The 15339-nt window shown below is 44.1% G+C and overlaps 2 protein-coding genes across 2 annotated transcripts in view; both read right to left on the bottom strand.

Annotated features, from left to right (window-relative positions):
• LOC147019214 (ubiquitin carboxyl-terminal hydrolase 2-like) overlaps nt 1-15339 on the bottom strand; it is a 359775-nt gene that overhangs the window by 253930 nt on the left and 90506 nt on the right. The window lies entirely within an intron of this gene.
• The window catches only part of LOC147019215 (olfactory receptor 4F3/4F16/4F29-like), an 81437-nt gene continuing 76314 nt past the window's right edge, over nt 10217-15339 (bottom strand). The window contains exon 4 of the mRNA XM_085900060.1: nt 10217-10466. Coding sequence (XP_085756186.1) covers nt 10217-10466 — 250 coding nt within the window. The remainder of the gene's footprint in view (nt 10467-15339) is intronic.

The raw sequence follows: 15339 nt of genomic DNA, 5'->3' as shown, positions 1-15339 counted from the left end.
CTTCACTGAGTGTGCCTTTATTTATTTATTTAGTTTTTCTATTCATCGTTTCAGTCTGATCTTTCATCTCAGGATTCTCTGTTTTCATTGTCCTGTGTCTCCTTTCAAAAAACGGTTATTCCTCAAATGCATGTGCCACCCTTTCGGCCTGCTTTTGTTGATCCCTGGGGGGAAATATAATTTGTTAAACATTTGCTTTAAGAGACGGTGTGATTTGGATTCTGACCGGGGGAATCCATGCTAACCACTCGAGTGAGATTCCCTTTAATTTGGCTATCCACGAAGCACATTACTTCAGTGTGGCGGGTCCACCTTCGCAGACCTATTGACGAGGCAACATATTGTTACGGATCTGGAAACCATTTGCATTCAACATACAGATGTCCCAAAAGTCAGTTATGTCGTGAAGTATGTGTGTAATCAGATCCCCTTTCTTTTGTCTAATGGGAGAATCAAAGGCGTGCGTTGCGATTTATTTTAGTTAGGTTATTACATCTAATAAAGCATCCCATCTGCATGACCCCTACGGCCCATCATGCTCAATCACCACCTGCTGGCTGCCCATACCTTGACTTGCTGAGAGGGGGTCTCGCAGTTCCAGTTCTCGGCTCCCACGAACGTTGTAGCTCTTGTACGATGACCTTCTCGGCGCTGACACTGTTACTCGTCGAGAGCGAAGCCACGTGGAGGAGTAACTGGGATCTCCTGGCAGGGGCAAAGGCCCCGCCCCAGAAAGGTGGGCCGGAGGACCCTGTCCAATCAGAGGCGGACAGCAAGGTGCGTTTTCACCAAGGGCCCCTCCCCGTGGAGAGAGGCCAATAAATCGCCGAGACTCTGTAAAAAAATGGGTCTGGTCGAGTTTGCTTTCACGGTGGCTGTAACGGGTCGAGTTTGCTTTCACGGAGGCTGTAACGGGTCGAATTTGCTTTCACGGAGGCTGTAACGGGTCGAGTTTGCTTTCATGGTGGCTGTAAGCAGTCAGTTTTGTTTCACGGTGGCTGTACAGGGTTCTGGAGTTTCACAGTGGCTGCTACGAGGAGTGTTAAGGAAGGACAGAGTGACCCTGACCTCCCTCCATGGACCCCGATTGTTCACCACCCGAGCTCCGCCATGAACCACGAGTCCATACGTGCGATTGGGGACCGGACCAACGACCTTTGTCAGGGGTCGCATCGCAGAGCACGCCCTTCCTCCGACGGTCATGTACACCACAAAACTTTGACCCCCAGTTTGTCTCTCTGCACGACTGCGAGGGTCCAATAAAGACTCTGGGTTTCTTTTCATTTGTGTGTGTGTGTCTGCGTGTGGGCCCCTCTTTTAGTAGAACTGAATAAGTGTTTTTGCTCATTGTAAATATTCCTTCTTGCATATTCGCGTTAAGTCTTCCCTTTGTCTTTTTATTGTAAATAAACATTTGTAGAAGTATTCACAGTCCGTTTCTGTCCTTTCTTGAATTGGTCCAGCATGGTTCGGATCTGAGTTTAGGTGGGATTTTATCCCCGATAGTCCGTTCATTCCAGCCAGCACGGCTTTGGCAGTTTCCGCTCGGCTGCACCCAAACCAGAATTGGTAGTCGGTAGTTGGAACTCTACCGCGGTCGGTAGAGTGACCTGGTTCGAGCAAGACGTGCCGAGGGCGTGGTTTCCCCGGTAGTCGAAATCGCGGATTTCACTCGGTGAATTGGTTATAGACAAATAGACCCTATGCTACGCGGTTGAGATATTGGCGACCATGGTCGGTTAAACGACCCGCCGGCCCGTGGAGTTATCCGAGTGATGGCCTATAAATTCCGGGGAGTTTGGTGGGTGACGACGCAAGCTTTCCCCACCAAGTGGTAGTTCTCGCCACCAACCCCTGGCCCACAACAATATATTATGATTTAGGGTACAGACAAATGTACACTGGACTTGTTTGTACAAGGTCACTGACCTTGATATATTAATGGAGGTCAAACATCACCTTTGAAAATAATCTATAGACATCTGCAGGACAAAGACAACCATAAAGTCCGATAAATAGTGTGTAATTCATGGTCATGTTACTGTGATATAGAGTGCTAAAACAGAAAAATTCTCATTGTCAAAGGTCATCAGAGGTCAAACATAAGTTGGCTCCACATCTGAAAACAAATCTTCGAGTATTTCGATAGACTCTGTGGAAAATTTCATGCTTTCATCACAAAGTGCAAAATTTTATTGCTTACAAGCAAATACAACTTTGCTTTGCTGATGCGTCAATAAAGTGGGGGAGGGCGGGAGAAAGAGGGAGAGAGAGATAGAGATAGAGATAGAGATAGAGAGCAGGTGTATGGTGAGAGGGGAAAGGGGAGGCAGAGAGGATGGAAGGGGAGTTAGGGGGGAGGTGGGGGGAGCGACACCTCACCAAACATTGCTATTCACTGTGGAAGGGAGGGGTGTGAGTGAGTGAGTGAGTGAAAGAGAGAGAGACAGACAGCGAGAGTGAAAGAGAGAGAGAGACAGCGAGAGTGCAAGAGAGAGAGAGAGAGAGAGAGAGAGAGAGAGAGAGAGAGAGAGAGAGAGAGAGAGAGAGAGAGAGAGAGAGAGAGAGAGAGAGAGAGAGAGAGAGAGACAGCGAGAGAGCGATCGAGGTGTGGGAGAAGAGTGCTGCATTTTATGAGGGGACAGAGTGAGAAAAGGGTCGGGGAGAGGAGAAAAAAAAAACAAAAGACAGGTGAGGGGTGGAGGTGGGGTAAGCAAAGATATGTGACACTTAATGACCGAACACGGAAAAAAAAAAAACATGTCAGAACAGCTGTACACAGAACAACACAACAGAGTTTGTAAAGTAATCTGCTGGCATATCTGCAAAAACTTAGATATTTCAATTCCAGAAAATTTGTGGGAAAATGAACCAAAATCAATCACTGAAAACATTGATGTACCGCTCACGTACGGCCGTGTGATCCCATCTGGCGTGAACGTTGAAAACAAAGCATTGCGACCAGAAATCATACTTAGGTACAAAAAAAAGAGAAGAAGGCATTGCTAATTGAGGTGTTAATACCGGTGATTTTGGACTAATGATGCAGAAATCAAGAAAATGACCAAATACCAAGACCTCAAGCATGAAGTGAAAAGATCCTGGAAGTTGAAGAACGTTGAAGTTGGACCAGTGATGACGCAGAACCCCATGGCAATGATGACGATGAACCTCACAGACATATTAAAAACCATCCCTGGGAATATCACCACAAACAAAATACAGTTGGAGGCAGTCCTGGGCTTAGTAACGATCCTGAAGAGAGCCCTTGGCACAAAACTTTGAAAACAGAAAACTTCACAGCTTGGTCCGTGAATCGTGACTGCTTTCCGATGTGGAAGAAAAATAATTATATTCATGTAGTTGTCAATTATAATTGTTGCTGGTACTTTATAAATTTAATTTTTGTGCTCTAGTCGAATTGGCTGTCAGGAATGTTTCCCTTCACCCAAGAGTCTTTTGACCTACATATTGATAAAAGCAATGCCTTACTTTGAAATAGGGTGACCTGGTTGATAACACTGCAAACGTTTCCCGCGATTGTGTCATTCTCTCCCTTACACCCAAAGTAGACACGTATTGCAGTTTTGAGTTATTTTGCCCAATGCTTCTCAGCTAATCCTGGAGTTGAGTTGCCAAATGTCTCACCATCCCATTTTTTGGAATGTCAAATTGTATATAAGAAGAATTGCTTCAGGTTTCTGTTTCAGTGAATCATTCAATGTTCTTCCTCCGTATATGCGGAATTAAAGATTCTCCTTTGGTATGCTGATCCAAGTTGTGGAAATTGAGTTCTTTTCCACCACACCAAAATGAAGGTGGATACTTTGAGCCCACCCTGGAAGGACTCCATTCCACATTTTGAAACCCTACACACACACACACACACACACACACACACACACACACACACACACACACACACACACACACACACACACACACACACACACACACACACACACACACACACACACCGAGCCGGTCTGTTTCAACTCCAGAAACCCACCCACATGTGGAAATAGCAGGCAACAGCAGTAACTTGCACGTACACACACTTCCGTTATGGTAATAGTTTATGTGTGTGCACACGCCTAAAGTACATAAAAACGACAAACACAAACATTTACCTTTAAACAGAGTTCTTTGAAAGAGGAATTCAAGTGGGAAATTAGCAAAATTCAATTGAAAAATATATCAACGTACAGAACACAAAATGTCGATCTCTACTTTTTGCCTTCACAGCCAGATCACGGCAAACACCTGGTCGGATGGACCTTATTGTTTTTATGTATGTCGAAGTGAAGTGAGGGGTGGATTATATGAGGAGATCGCACGTAAGGTTAAAAAAAACGAAATCCTGTAAAAATAAAATTGCACATTTACAGCGGATGAGACACCTCCCTTGACACCAACCGCGTGGCACCACAGGGCCCAACAATGGCCGAAACGTACGTCTGTCCAATCGATATTCCCTTGAGAGCACGGATACTTTTACCGAAACGAACAATCAAGCAGCTTGGAGAGCGCTCGCCAAGTGCCTTAAGCACTCAAGCAAGCACTCCAACTAAACGGTTGTTAATAAACGGCTCGTTTGGCACACGATTAGCAAAACATAAAACATACACCTCCCAGAGATGCCCTAAATGTCAAGCCATGAACACTGACGTCTCTGCATGTTTACAAGCATTGCAATGTACCCAGCGATTCATAGCTATGATGAGCAGGTGTTCGATAATATGAGTGAGGAAAGTGAAAACAACAATTTTATCGTTAAGAAATCGCTGTGGCCTGTTCCAAGTCAAGGCATGGTTGAGCAGGTGAAAAAACATGGCGGCTTCAGACCTCAGCGAGGTTACCTCGGAAACACCTTAAGACCCGGAAAGCGAGGTGGCCGAGGATCGCCTGATGAAGGATACAATTAAATAAGGCTGTTAATTATCTTCAAAAGGGGTGTTTTAATTAACCCAAACACTCAATTGTCACTCTTGCACTTCCTTGGAGTTTTCTTAGTATGCATGTAAAGTTTCAGGCTGCTAAGTTTTATTGCTTTTTATCAGCATAGAAAAAGATTACCTCCATCACTGAAGGTGGAAGGAGGTTTATGTTTTCACCCTTGTCTGTCTGTTTGTGTGCAGGATATCTCAAAAGGTTGTGGACGGATTCGGATGAAATTTGTTGGAGAGGATGGGTGTGAAACAAGGACGAACTGCTACGATTTCGGTGAAGATCCGAATCCAGATCTGGATGCGAGAGTTTTTTAATTTTGAAAGTGATTCTTCACCATTGAGAAATGGAACCAAAAATGATATATGGCATAACATTTCAAAAAATTATTGGACCTGATATGTTCGACTGGATCAGGCATTGCATGGCAGAGGTATGCGCTGTATCGAGTGCCCTTCTCGTTAGTATTGCTGCAAGTGCTTTGAAAGCTCACAACCACCGAACCTTTCCCCTCCCTCCCCTCCCTTTTTCATGTATTGTCGAGGTTGAGGCTTGTGAGCGAGATAGTACAAGTACACCGAAATGATCAGGACATTACAGGGTAAAAAGAACAGTTAAAGAGAGGGGAATAATCAATAAGGTCAGGGAATCAATTATTGCTTCTGAGATTAAATACTTCCTCTTCTCCAGTAGCTTGATTTCCGATCATAAATTTGGATTCAGACCAGGTCACTCTATGCTGGATATGCTTATTCTGCATTCTGAACAATGGATGGAGGTCCTCAGTGCCAGACTTGAGATCAGAGCCGTCTCCCTTGACATATCGCATGTTATCAGTATGGTCTGGCACCTCACCCTGCTCATCAAACTCTCTTCCCAAAGTATCCAGTGTAATCTCCACTCATGGCTCGCAGACTTCCTCTCCTGTCACAATCAACATGTGAACCTTAATGGAATTCTCTCAAACCCTCTTCCTGTTCAGGCTGGAGTTCCTCAAAGCAGTGTAGTGCACCCTGTGCTTTTTCTGGTTTTCACCAATGATCTCTCCGACTCTGGAAAATCCTCTTGTATTGATCTCTTTGCTGATGACTCCACTCTCTGCCGTACCATCTGCCATCCCTCAGATCAGCAGGCAGCAGCTTCTTCACTCTCTGATCTGGAGAAAATCACAAGCTGGTTCAAGACTTGGTACATGTCTTTCAACCCTGACAAATCTCACTCTCACACTATGGCTCTCCAAAAGAACCCCCTCCCCCTCCCAACTACTTTCTCAACAATCCTCTTGAATAAGTCCTTTCATTCAAGGTTTTGGGTCTCACTGTCTGCCATGGTCTTTCCTAGAAAAGCCACATTTCCAAGCTGGCCTCCAAAGCCAGTTGCCAACTGGGCATCCTCCATCATGCAAAGTCCTTGGCACACCTGAGCAACTGACCAAATACAAAGCTTTCATTTGCAGCCTGATGGAGCACTGCTCTCCCCTCAGGGCTGGTGCTCCTGCCTCTCACCTTTGTGGGCTTCACGCTGTGGAAACCAAGGCTTTGAGGATCATTGGTATCTCCCGCGATGAAGCTGAGTCTTTGGGTCTCTCACTCTCTTACCGCAGGCAGGTCGGTGATCTTTCTGTCTTCTACCATCTCCTCTCCAGCCTCACAACCAACTGCTCTGTCTGTGATCTGTCACCCCCCCTCTCCCACCCCACCAATATTTCTGCAGGGCGCTCAAGGTCTGCCAGCATACCACTTCTGGTGAAACTACCAAAATTAAGAATTACTGCTCACCTTCACTCTTCCATTACTCTTTCTTTTCCCACCTCAAGAACAAGCTCCCACACTCTCTTCAGTCACACTCTTCCCTCCAGGTCTTTAAAACAGCTGTTCACCACTATATCTTATTTTCCGTTATCCAAAACCATGATTTTTTTCTACCCCCATAAATCCACCCAAAACCCATAAATCCATCTCCTTCAAATTCCCTGCTTTCCATCCTGAAAGTCCCTGTAGTTTCCCTCTTGTTTACACCTTCCACAGACCTCCATATGTCCCTTCCACAGACCTCCATATGTCCCCGCTCCCTACTGTTTTGTGCTTCCCTCTCCCACCCCTCTTGTCTCCTACTCCCTTTGTTATATGTTCTATGTGTTAGCTCTTATAAGAGCCTCGACAATGGATGCAAAATAAAATAAAAATCGAAAAAAAAAATCGAAAGGTGGCGGGAGAAGACAGTGGCCACCATCCTGTCGGCGATGGCAAAGTGACAGACCCATCGACTCAGCTTCATCGTGGGAGATGCCAATAGACTTGAAAAACTTGGTTTCCATGGCATCAAGGTGAGCAACATTTGAGGCAGGTGAGGTAGCCCAGAAGGGAGGACATTGCTCTATCAAGCTGTGGATGAAGGCCTTGTAGGTGTGCCAAGGAAGGACTTTGTATGATGGGGAATGCCTTTGTCAGTGGCTGGCTTAGGAGGCCATCTTTGAAATGTGGTTTCTCAAAGAAAGATCATGGCTGATATTGAGACACAGGGGTTTGAATGACATCAAGAAGATTGTTAAGAAAGTAGGTGGGGAGGTGGGGGGGAGAGGGGGGAGGGGCGGTTGCCAGACTGTCCTTTTGGAGAGAGATAGTGAGATTTGTCAGGATTGAAAGGCATATTCCAAGTGTTTTACCATCTTGTGATTTTGTCAAGGTATGAAGAGAGGGATGAGCCTGCATGCTGCCTGTGAGAAGGGCGAGGGATGTCACGGCAGAGTGTGTAGTCATCAGCAAATAGATAAAGAGGATTTTCCAGCGAGTCAGAGAGATCATTAATGAAGATCAGGAATAGGACTGGGCCCAGAAGACTGTCTTGAGGCACTCTAGCCTTAACAGAGAGAGGAGATGAAAGGATTCCTTTGGGTGCCACACCTTGGCTATGACAGTAGAGGAAGTCAGTAAGCCATGTGTAAAGTTGGCCTTGGTTGCCAAAGGCAGCGTTTTGGAGAGTCATTCAGGATGCCAGACTGTATCAAAAGCAAGAGATATGTCCAGAGAGATGGCCCTGATCTCATGTCTGACATTGAGGGCCACCATCCATTATTGGATGATTAGAAGCAGCATATCCATGGTGGAGTGACCTGGTCTAAAACCAACTTGGTGATCCAAGATGAGGTTGATGGAGAAAAGGATGAAGGATTTCATATCAACTGCAATGATCAATTCCGTGACCTTGCTCATGATTGGAAGTAAATTGATAGGTCTGCAGTTCGGGGAATCAATTTTTGCACCTTTTTATGTAATGAAGTGATGTTGGCAGATTTCCAAGCAGATGTAAGATGACCAAGGGCAAATGATGTTGTGAAAATAGCAGAGAGAAGATGTGAAAGAGCAGCAGAGCAGGATTTTAGGACAAGTGAACTGATACCATCTGGTCCAGTTGTAGAGTCAGAGTCAGAGTAGTTGGTTGAAAGAATCTTCTCCACCTTCTCAGGTGCAAAAGACACATTCCACGAGCAGTTGGGTACGACAAGGAAGATGGCACTTTGGAACTATACCCTTCCCAAAACCTTCCCCCCCCCTTCATCACAAACACCCTTTACCTTCCACACAACCCCCTCCCCCCTCCCCACAACCATACCCTTCTCCCTTCACACAACCCCACCCTTCACCCTCCCACCTCAGCAATTCCTCCCCCTGCCGACAACCTTCACCATCACCTTGAAGACAACCTCATCCCCCAACACCATGCAGCATAAATTGCTCTTTCGCTATATGCCCTTATACTTATTTCTGAATCTTCTTGTCTTTCTCTCCCCACACCTCCGACACTCCCATATCTTGCATTTGCTCTTCTATTACCCTTATTTTTATTTAATTTCTCAACTTCAACTTTCTTTAAATTTTCAGGTGAGTTAACATATGCAACTCAGAGGGTGAAACAATAGAAATGTTTCACCATAACACAACTTTAAATTTAAATGTAAAACATTATAAACTAGAAGGGCACTCAGTTGGTGACATAACCTCTGTCAAGTAATGCCAGATCCACAAGAACATATTGGGCCCAAAACATTTTTGAAATATCATTCTATATATCGTTTTTGGCCCTATCTCTCAATGGTGAAGAATCACTTTTACAAATTAAATAATTCTCGCATCCAGATCCAGATTAGGATCTTCACCAAAATCGAATCAATTCATCCATGCCACACATCCCACCAAATTTCATCCGGATCCATCCACAACTTTTTGAGATACCCTGCACACAAACAGACAAAGAGGGTGAAAACATAACCTCCTTTACTTTCGATGGCAGAGGTAAACATGTGACTCAAAAGTTAAAAACAAGACTGGGATTTTGGTTGTTGTTCTTCTGTCTTACTTTGTGCAGAACATGTCTCGGCTCCGCACAAGGTTTGAGAGAGGAAATCTCGATTGGCGCTCCCTTTTTCACACAAATATATTTATTTCCTCATGATACCAAGAAAAACTAGCATCCGTTAAAGACAAAGTCTTCGATATCCCCTGCCCGAGTAAATGAGGACAAGTAGCAAAAGGCACCAGTTCAATTTATTCTTGATGTGTGTACCAAATTTCATAAAGAAATAGTTAATAGTTTTGCAACTATGCTCTGGAAACAAAGGTTAACCTCATTTATTTCTTAATACCCAAATTGTTTCCATGGAAAGTGACAGAAATTTTTTTGGGGGAAATCTCTAAATATCAAAAGGCATCGGTTCACCACTTGCTTGATATGTGTACCAAGTTTCGTAAATATATCTTGAGGGGATTTGTAGTGAAGCTCCGGAAACGAAATGTGATGGAAGAACGGAACCCATTTCTATATCCCCTGCCAACTTTGTTGGTTGGCGGGGGATAACAAGTGAGCACAATATATGCCGAACAAGAAGGTATATACAGAATTGTGCTACTACGTGGAAAACAGCATCCTGGTTGCCATGGCAACCACTTTAGATGCCGAACGTATGTCGCGACACACCGTCTCCACAGTCTGTACCTATGTACCAAATATGAAACGTGAAAGTTAAAAACTTTGGGAGTTAGAGTGCGGACAGGAACGGACGGACGGATGACCGGTATCACATAATACACCTATAGATATATTTGTATGTATATATATATAGAAGAAGATATATATATATATATATATATATATATATATATATATATATATATATATATATATATATATATATATATCGGGCGTATGAGAAAATGAAGCACTCAACTGAAAACAACTCAGTAGGAGTTTATTGGCTTTTTATGACCATGGTTCATGATGAAATGGTCCAAATCACACGTCGCCTGAATCTCTGACGTAACTCTGTGTCCCGCATCCCATAAATTAGTGGACTCAAAAAGCGTGGCAGCACTAGGAGCATGAAAAATACGATAATGTAAGTACTTTTCAAGATCAACTTCTGCAATCCTAGATTTTGAAGCCATTTCATGAATGGCGGCCGAAACAGAGACAGAAGTAAGAGTGCCAGATGGATTGCGTGGAGAGTGACTGTCTGCAGAGCCCTGCAATACACGAAGAGAAACGACGTCAGTAGCTCCAAAACTTTAATAACCAAGAGAGTTCATAGAACATGATACCCCATGCAGTGTTCAGGTATATACTTCAAGTTTAACAAATAATGACTTTAAAGATTGTAAAAATAACATATTCCGGAGGTTTGGCACGATTGAAGCAATCTTATACCCCATCCATATACAACACCCTATTTAACATGTTTGCGAAACGAAAATGGTTTTGAAGGTGCAAAAAAGAGGTGATTTGTGTTAGACAGTGTGTGGCAGCACAAAGAGCTCCACCAACTCCACTCTCCCCTCTACGTAACACTTTCCCCTAGTAACATAGTTGTTCTTGTTCTTCTCCTCTTCCCTTTATAAGGGGCGAGGTTAGATGGCACCAAGCGTCTGCCCTGCCTTGACCACGACACTCCTCCTCCTCCCTCCACTCTCCAACTAACCCTACCTTAAAAATATCCATCCTCACACAATCCTCCCATCTCAACCACGGTTCAACTCTTTTCCTCCGACCTTGCTCCCTCAATATATCTATCTGCTCACTTTGCCATTCCCTCTTCCCCCAACAACACCAAGTGTCCAGCCCATCTCAGCCGGCATTTCACCAATCTCCCCATCAAGCTCATTTGAACACCAATCTCCTCCCTCAGTTCATCCATCTTCCTCGCCACCCTTCTCACTCCCACAATCCTCCTGACACAGTTGTTCTCACAAATCTACAGCCTCTGTTGTTGTCTCACTGTCAGCGGCACCATCTCCAGACTGTAAAGATAGGCCGGTATTACACATGACATCAGAACCTTCCCTTTCAATTTTCTTTTTATCTTTCTGTCCGCCATTACTCCCTCCACACATTCACACCCACTTGAAACCTCCTTCACACCTCTGCCTCGGACATACCATCTCCGGTCACTGTTCCTCACAGATACTCAAATTTATTTCCCTGCTTGATCTCCTTCCCCTCTAACCTGATATATTCATTTATTTTCTTTGCTACCTGACCCACATCACCTCAGTCTTCTCCATACTCATCTTAAGCCCATGCTTCCTAATGCCTCCTTCCACTCCCCCAGTTCTTCATGCATCTCACTCCCACAACAGCGAGATTGTCTGCATACATCCTCCTCCCCATATTATTCCTCAAGCTCACTTTCCAGCTTACCAGCTCAATCACCATGACAAACATGAGTGGGCTGAGAGCGCTTCCCTGCCTCAAACCAATACCGATGCTCATGCTGAACTCCTCAGATATCCCAGGACCAACTAAAACTCTTCCCTTCTTTCCCTTGTACATCTCTTCCACCAACCTGAATTCTGCTTCAGTCACTCCCATCCACCTCAGTGTCGCAATCACCATCTCTCTCGGAACAGTGTCGTAAGCCTTCCCAGGTCCAAAAATCCCAATATCTTCCCACCTTGCACCTCCAACCTCTTCTTCACCAGCTGTCTCAGCACGAACATCCCATCCCAAAATCTGTCATCCCCCGACCCTTTCTAAACCCCTGTTGCTCTTCTCCGATCTCAATATCCACACTTATCCTCATCCTCCGATCCAGAATCCTCTCCAGCACCTTCATGACATGGCTGAAGAGTTTAATGCCCCTGTACTTCCCTGTATTTTGAACATTGCCCTTCCCATTCCATATCGGCACAATTAACCCTGCCCTCCAATCCTCCAGAATTGAACCCTCTCTCACACATATATTCAACAGGCTCTTCATCCAAATAACTCCAACTTCTTCCACTGCAATTGTCATCTCTGTTCACACCTCATCAATGCCTAGTGTTCTTATCTTCCCTTCTTCATCCTTTTCAATACTGCCCACACTTCCTCCTCTGTGATCTTCACCAACTCCACTCTCCCCTCTTTGTAACATGGTAGCTCCAACTACCCATTGCTTCCTTCCTGGTTCAACAGCTCTGTGAAATATCCTTCCCATACCTTCAATACTGATGCCCTCATGGACACTAGCCTCCCGCCACTATCCTTAATCACCACCCAACCCATTCATGTCCTTACCATCCTTATCCCTGTCACGAGCATATATATATATATATATATATATATATATATATATATATATATATATATATATATATATATATATATATATAAAATCTTTCTCCCACCATAGTCTTCCAACTTGTTGTACACCTCCTCTTCCGTATCATTCCTCAGCTGATTCACAGCTCTCCTTGCTGCTTTCTTTTTCTGCCTGCACAGGTGCACCCTATCCTGACGTCCTTCCACACAAAACTTCTGCAATTCCACTAAACACCTCTCCATACTTCTTCCACCACTCCTCCAAACCTTCCACTTCTTCGCCAAGTTGCTGATTCCTAGCCCTCCACCTCTCCTTGTACTCCATGAGGACGTTTCCCCTGCACTTCCCCCACCGAATAATCTTCCGACCCCTGCTCTTAACCTCCCTCCTTTTCTTCATCCAAACCACAAACACCACAGGCTTGTGCTGGGTGGAAACATGCTCTGCCACTGCCTCACAATCCTTAACCCCCAACAAGTGTCGCTTCCTTACCACCACCAAATCCAATTCTGATCTATATTGTCCACTCCCAGAGGTAATCTTTTGGCTTTCCCCACCTTTTAAAGAATGAACCAGCTATGGCCATCCCATTCCCCGCCATCAGCTCCACCAACTCTCAACCCTCTGCATTCCTCGCTCCCCACCCAAATTTACCAAAACGTTCCTCTTTCCCTGGCTCTGCTATGGCCAAATGCACGTTAAAGTCACCTGCAATGTACAGCATCATCTCCAGCTCAACAATTCTCATCATCCTCTCAAAGGCGTCCCTAAATTCCTGCTTCTCTGCCCCAATCTTTCCCATTTGTGGCCGATATACTGCCATAAACACACCATTTGCCTCTGAATCACCATCCATGCCACATCTATCAATCCCTCCCATCATTCCACTCTGACCACCTGCTTGCTGATCTCTTCCGATACTCTTATTCCCACACCATTACTCCTTCCATCTCCACCAGCATGCAACAGCTTGTATCCTCCTACCAACCTCCTCGCCCTGCCTCCTTTCCATTTGGTCTCGTGCACACACAACACTTCCAAACTCTTTCTCTGCAGCATCTCCACCAATTCGATGCCAAGCCTCACACAGGCACAAGAATGAAACGCAACCCGCCCCACCTCACCACGGGACGAGCCGTCCTTATACACCACCCAATTCAACATATCCAGGTCCTGCTTGCTAAACAAAATGGTTTTGAAAGTACAAAGAAGGCGATTTGTGTTCCGCATTGTTCAAGCATATTGTTCAATTTAAATAATTAAGATTGGAAAAATCATTCAAATAAATTAATTCTGGAATTTACCACCGTTTTACCGCCGTTGATGCAATGTCAATTACACCACCCTATCTAACACGTTACATTAGTTATTCGTGCACGTTTATATCCTTTATGACATTCTCCAAAAAAATTTTTATATCCAAGATGACCCTCAAAATTTTTCATACTGATCGGATAAAGCGGTCGACGTATGCAATTATAACGTCATGACGAAACCGCCTATGACGTCATCAAAAAAAATTACACTCGTTTCCCATGAGGAGCCCTTCACATGTGCCAAGTTTCAATTTTTTTCATGGAGTGGTTTCGGAGATACAGAGGTCCAAAGTTTTTCCTTTTTTCCAATACGGCTGCCAAAACACGTGGCCAATGATGCCATAATTATTATTAAAACATTATACATGAGTAGTCACACCTATGGTGAAAATTTCGTGTCAATCGGATAATGGGTTGGAGAGAACACAGAAAATTAGCATGGATGAACGAACGTACGTACGTACGTACAACCTGAAAACATAATGCCTAAAGCCTCCAGCGACTTCATCAGCGGAGATATAAAACTATTTGATCCATTCACTTGCACTAAACCCTTATTTTTACAGAAAATAAGACAGACATAAACATTTAATATATAATTGGGGCAAGGAATAACATTAGCAGTCCCTCTGTTTCAAATGGGAAAATATATTAAAGTTTATTATAAGCTCACCTGGACTTTAGTCAGGTGAGCTTATGAGATTGAACAGTGTCCGACTGTCCGTAGATGATTGAGTGAGTCAGTTATCAGTCATTATCACTTGAACCAAACACAATTTTGATGAAATTTGGCCACAAGCTTCATATCTGATGCCTGTCAAAGGTATATTGAGCACATCAAAATCTGTGCTCATAAGGGGTCTACCGGGGTTTATTTCAAAGTTTGAGCAATATGGAGTCTGGAAATTTCTTCACAAGGAAATTTTTGTCCAAGGCATGATTACATGAAAAAAATGCATTGCAAAGCAAATCCATGGATGCCTGGTTACCATGTTTGGGAAAGATGCCTCTCATTACACCACTGGGACGTGATGGGCAAAGCGGTTTAAACATGGCAGGGAATCGATATAAGATGACCCCAAGTCTGAACAACCACTGGACATGTAACCAGTCAAGAAACAATCTTTTCTGTAAAAAGTACGATAATGTCTGATCGCCAAATCAAGTTTCCAGAACTTGCAAAACAGTTCAGCATTTCTTTTTGCACTGAAATTATTAACTATGAACATCAAAGGTTTCTGGGAGATGAGTGAACCAAACTTCAGTGTGCAAGATCGTCAACAGAGAGTGAAGTCAAAAGTGATGCTGGAGCTCTTCAATACAAATCCAATGGAGACTGTGATGTCTGTTTACTGATAATGAGAAATGTGTTCACCACTAGGATGCTGGGACAAACACTGAATCAGCACGTCTCCACCTCGAAAAAGTTCTGCACCCAGTCTTCAGGCAGCAACATTATGGGCAGAATAATATGGGATTCAAAAGGGATGCTTACGATACATT

This window comes from Eptatretus burgeri, chromosome 10 (assembly GCF_056783735.1).
Source record: "Eptatretus burgeri isolate ZD-2024b chromosome 10, Ebu_testis_v1, whole genome shotgun sequence".
Lineage (NCBI taxonomy): Eukaryota > Metazoa > Chordata > Myxini > Myxiniformes > Myxinidae > Eptatretus > Eptatretus burgeri.
This window is presented reverse-complemented; position numbering and strand designations above follow the sequence as displayed.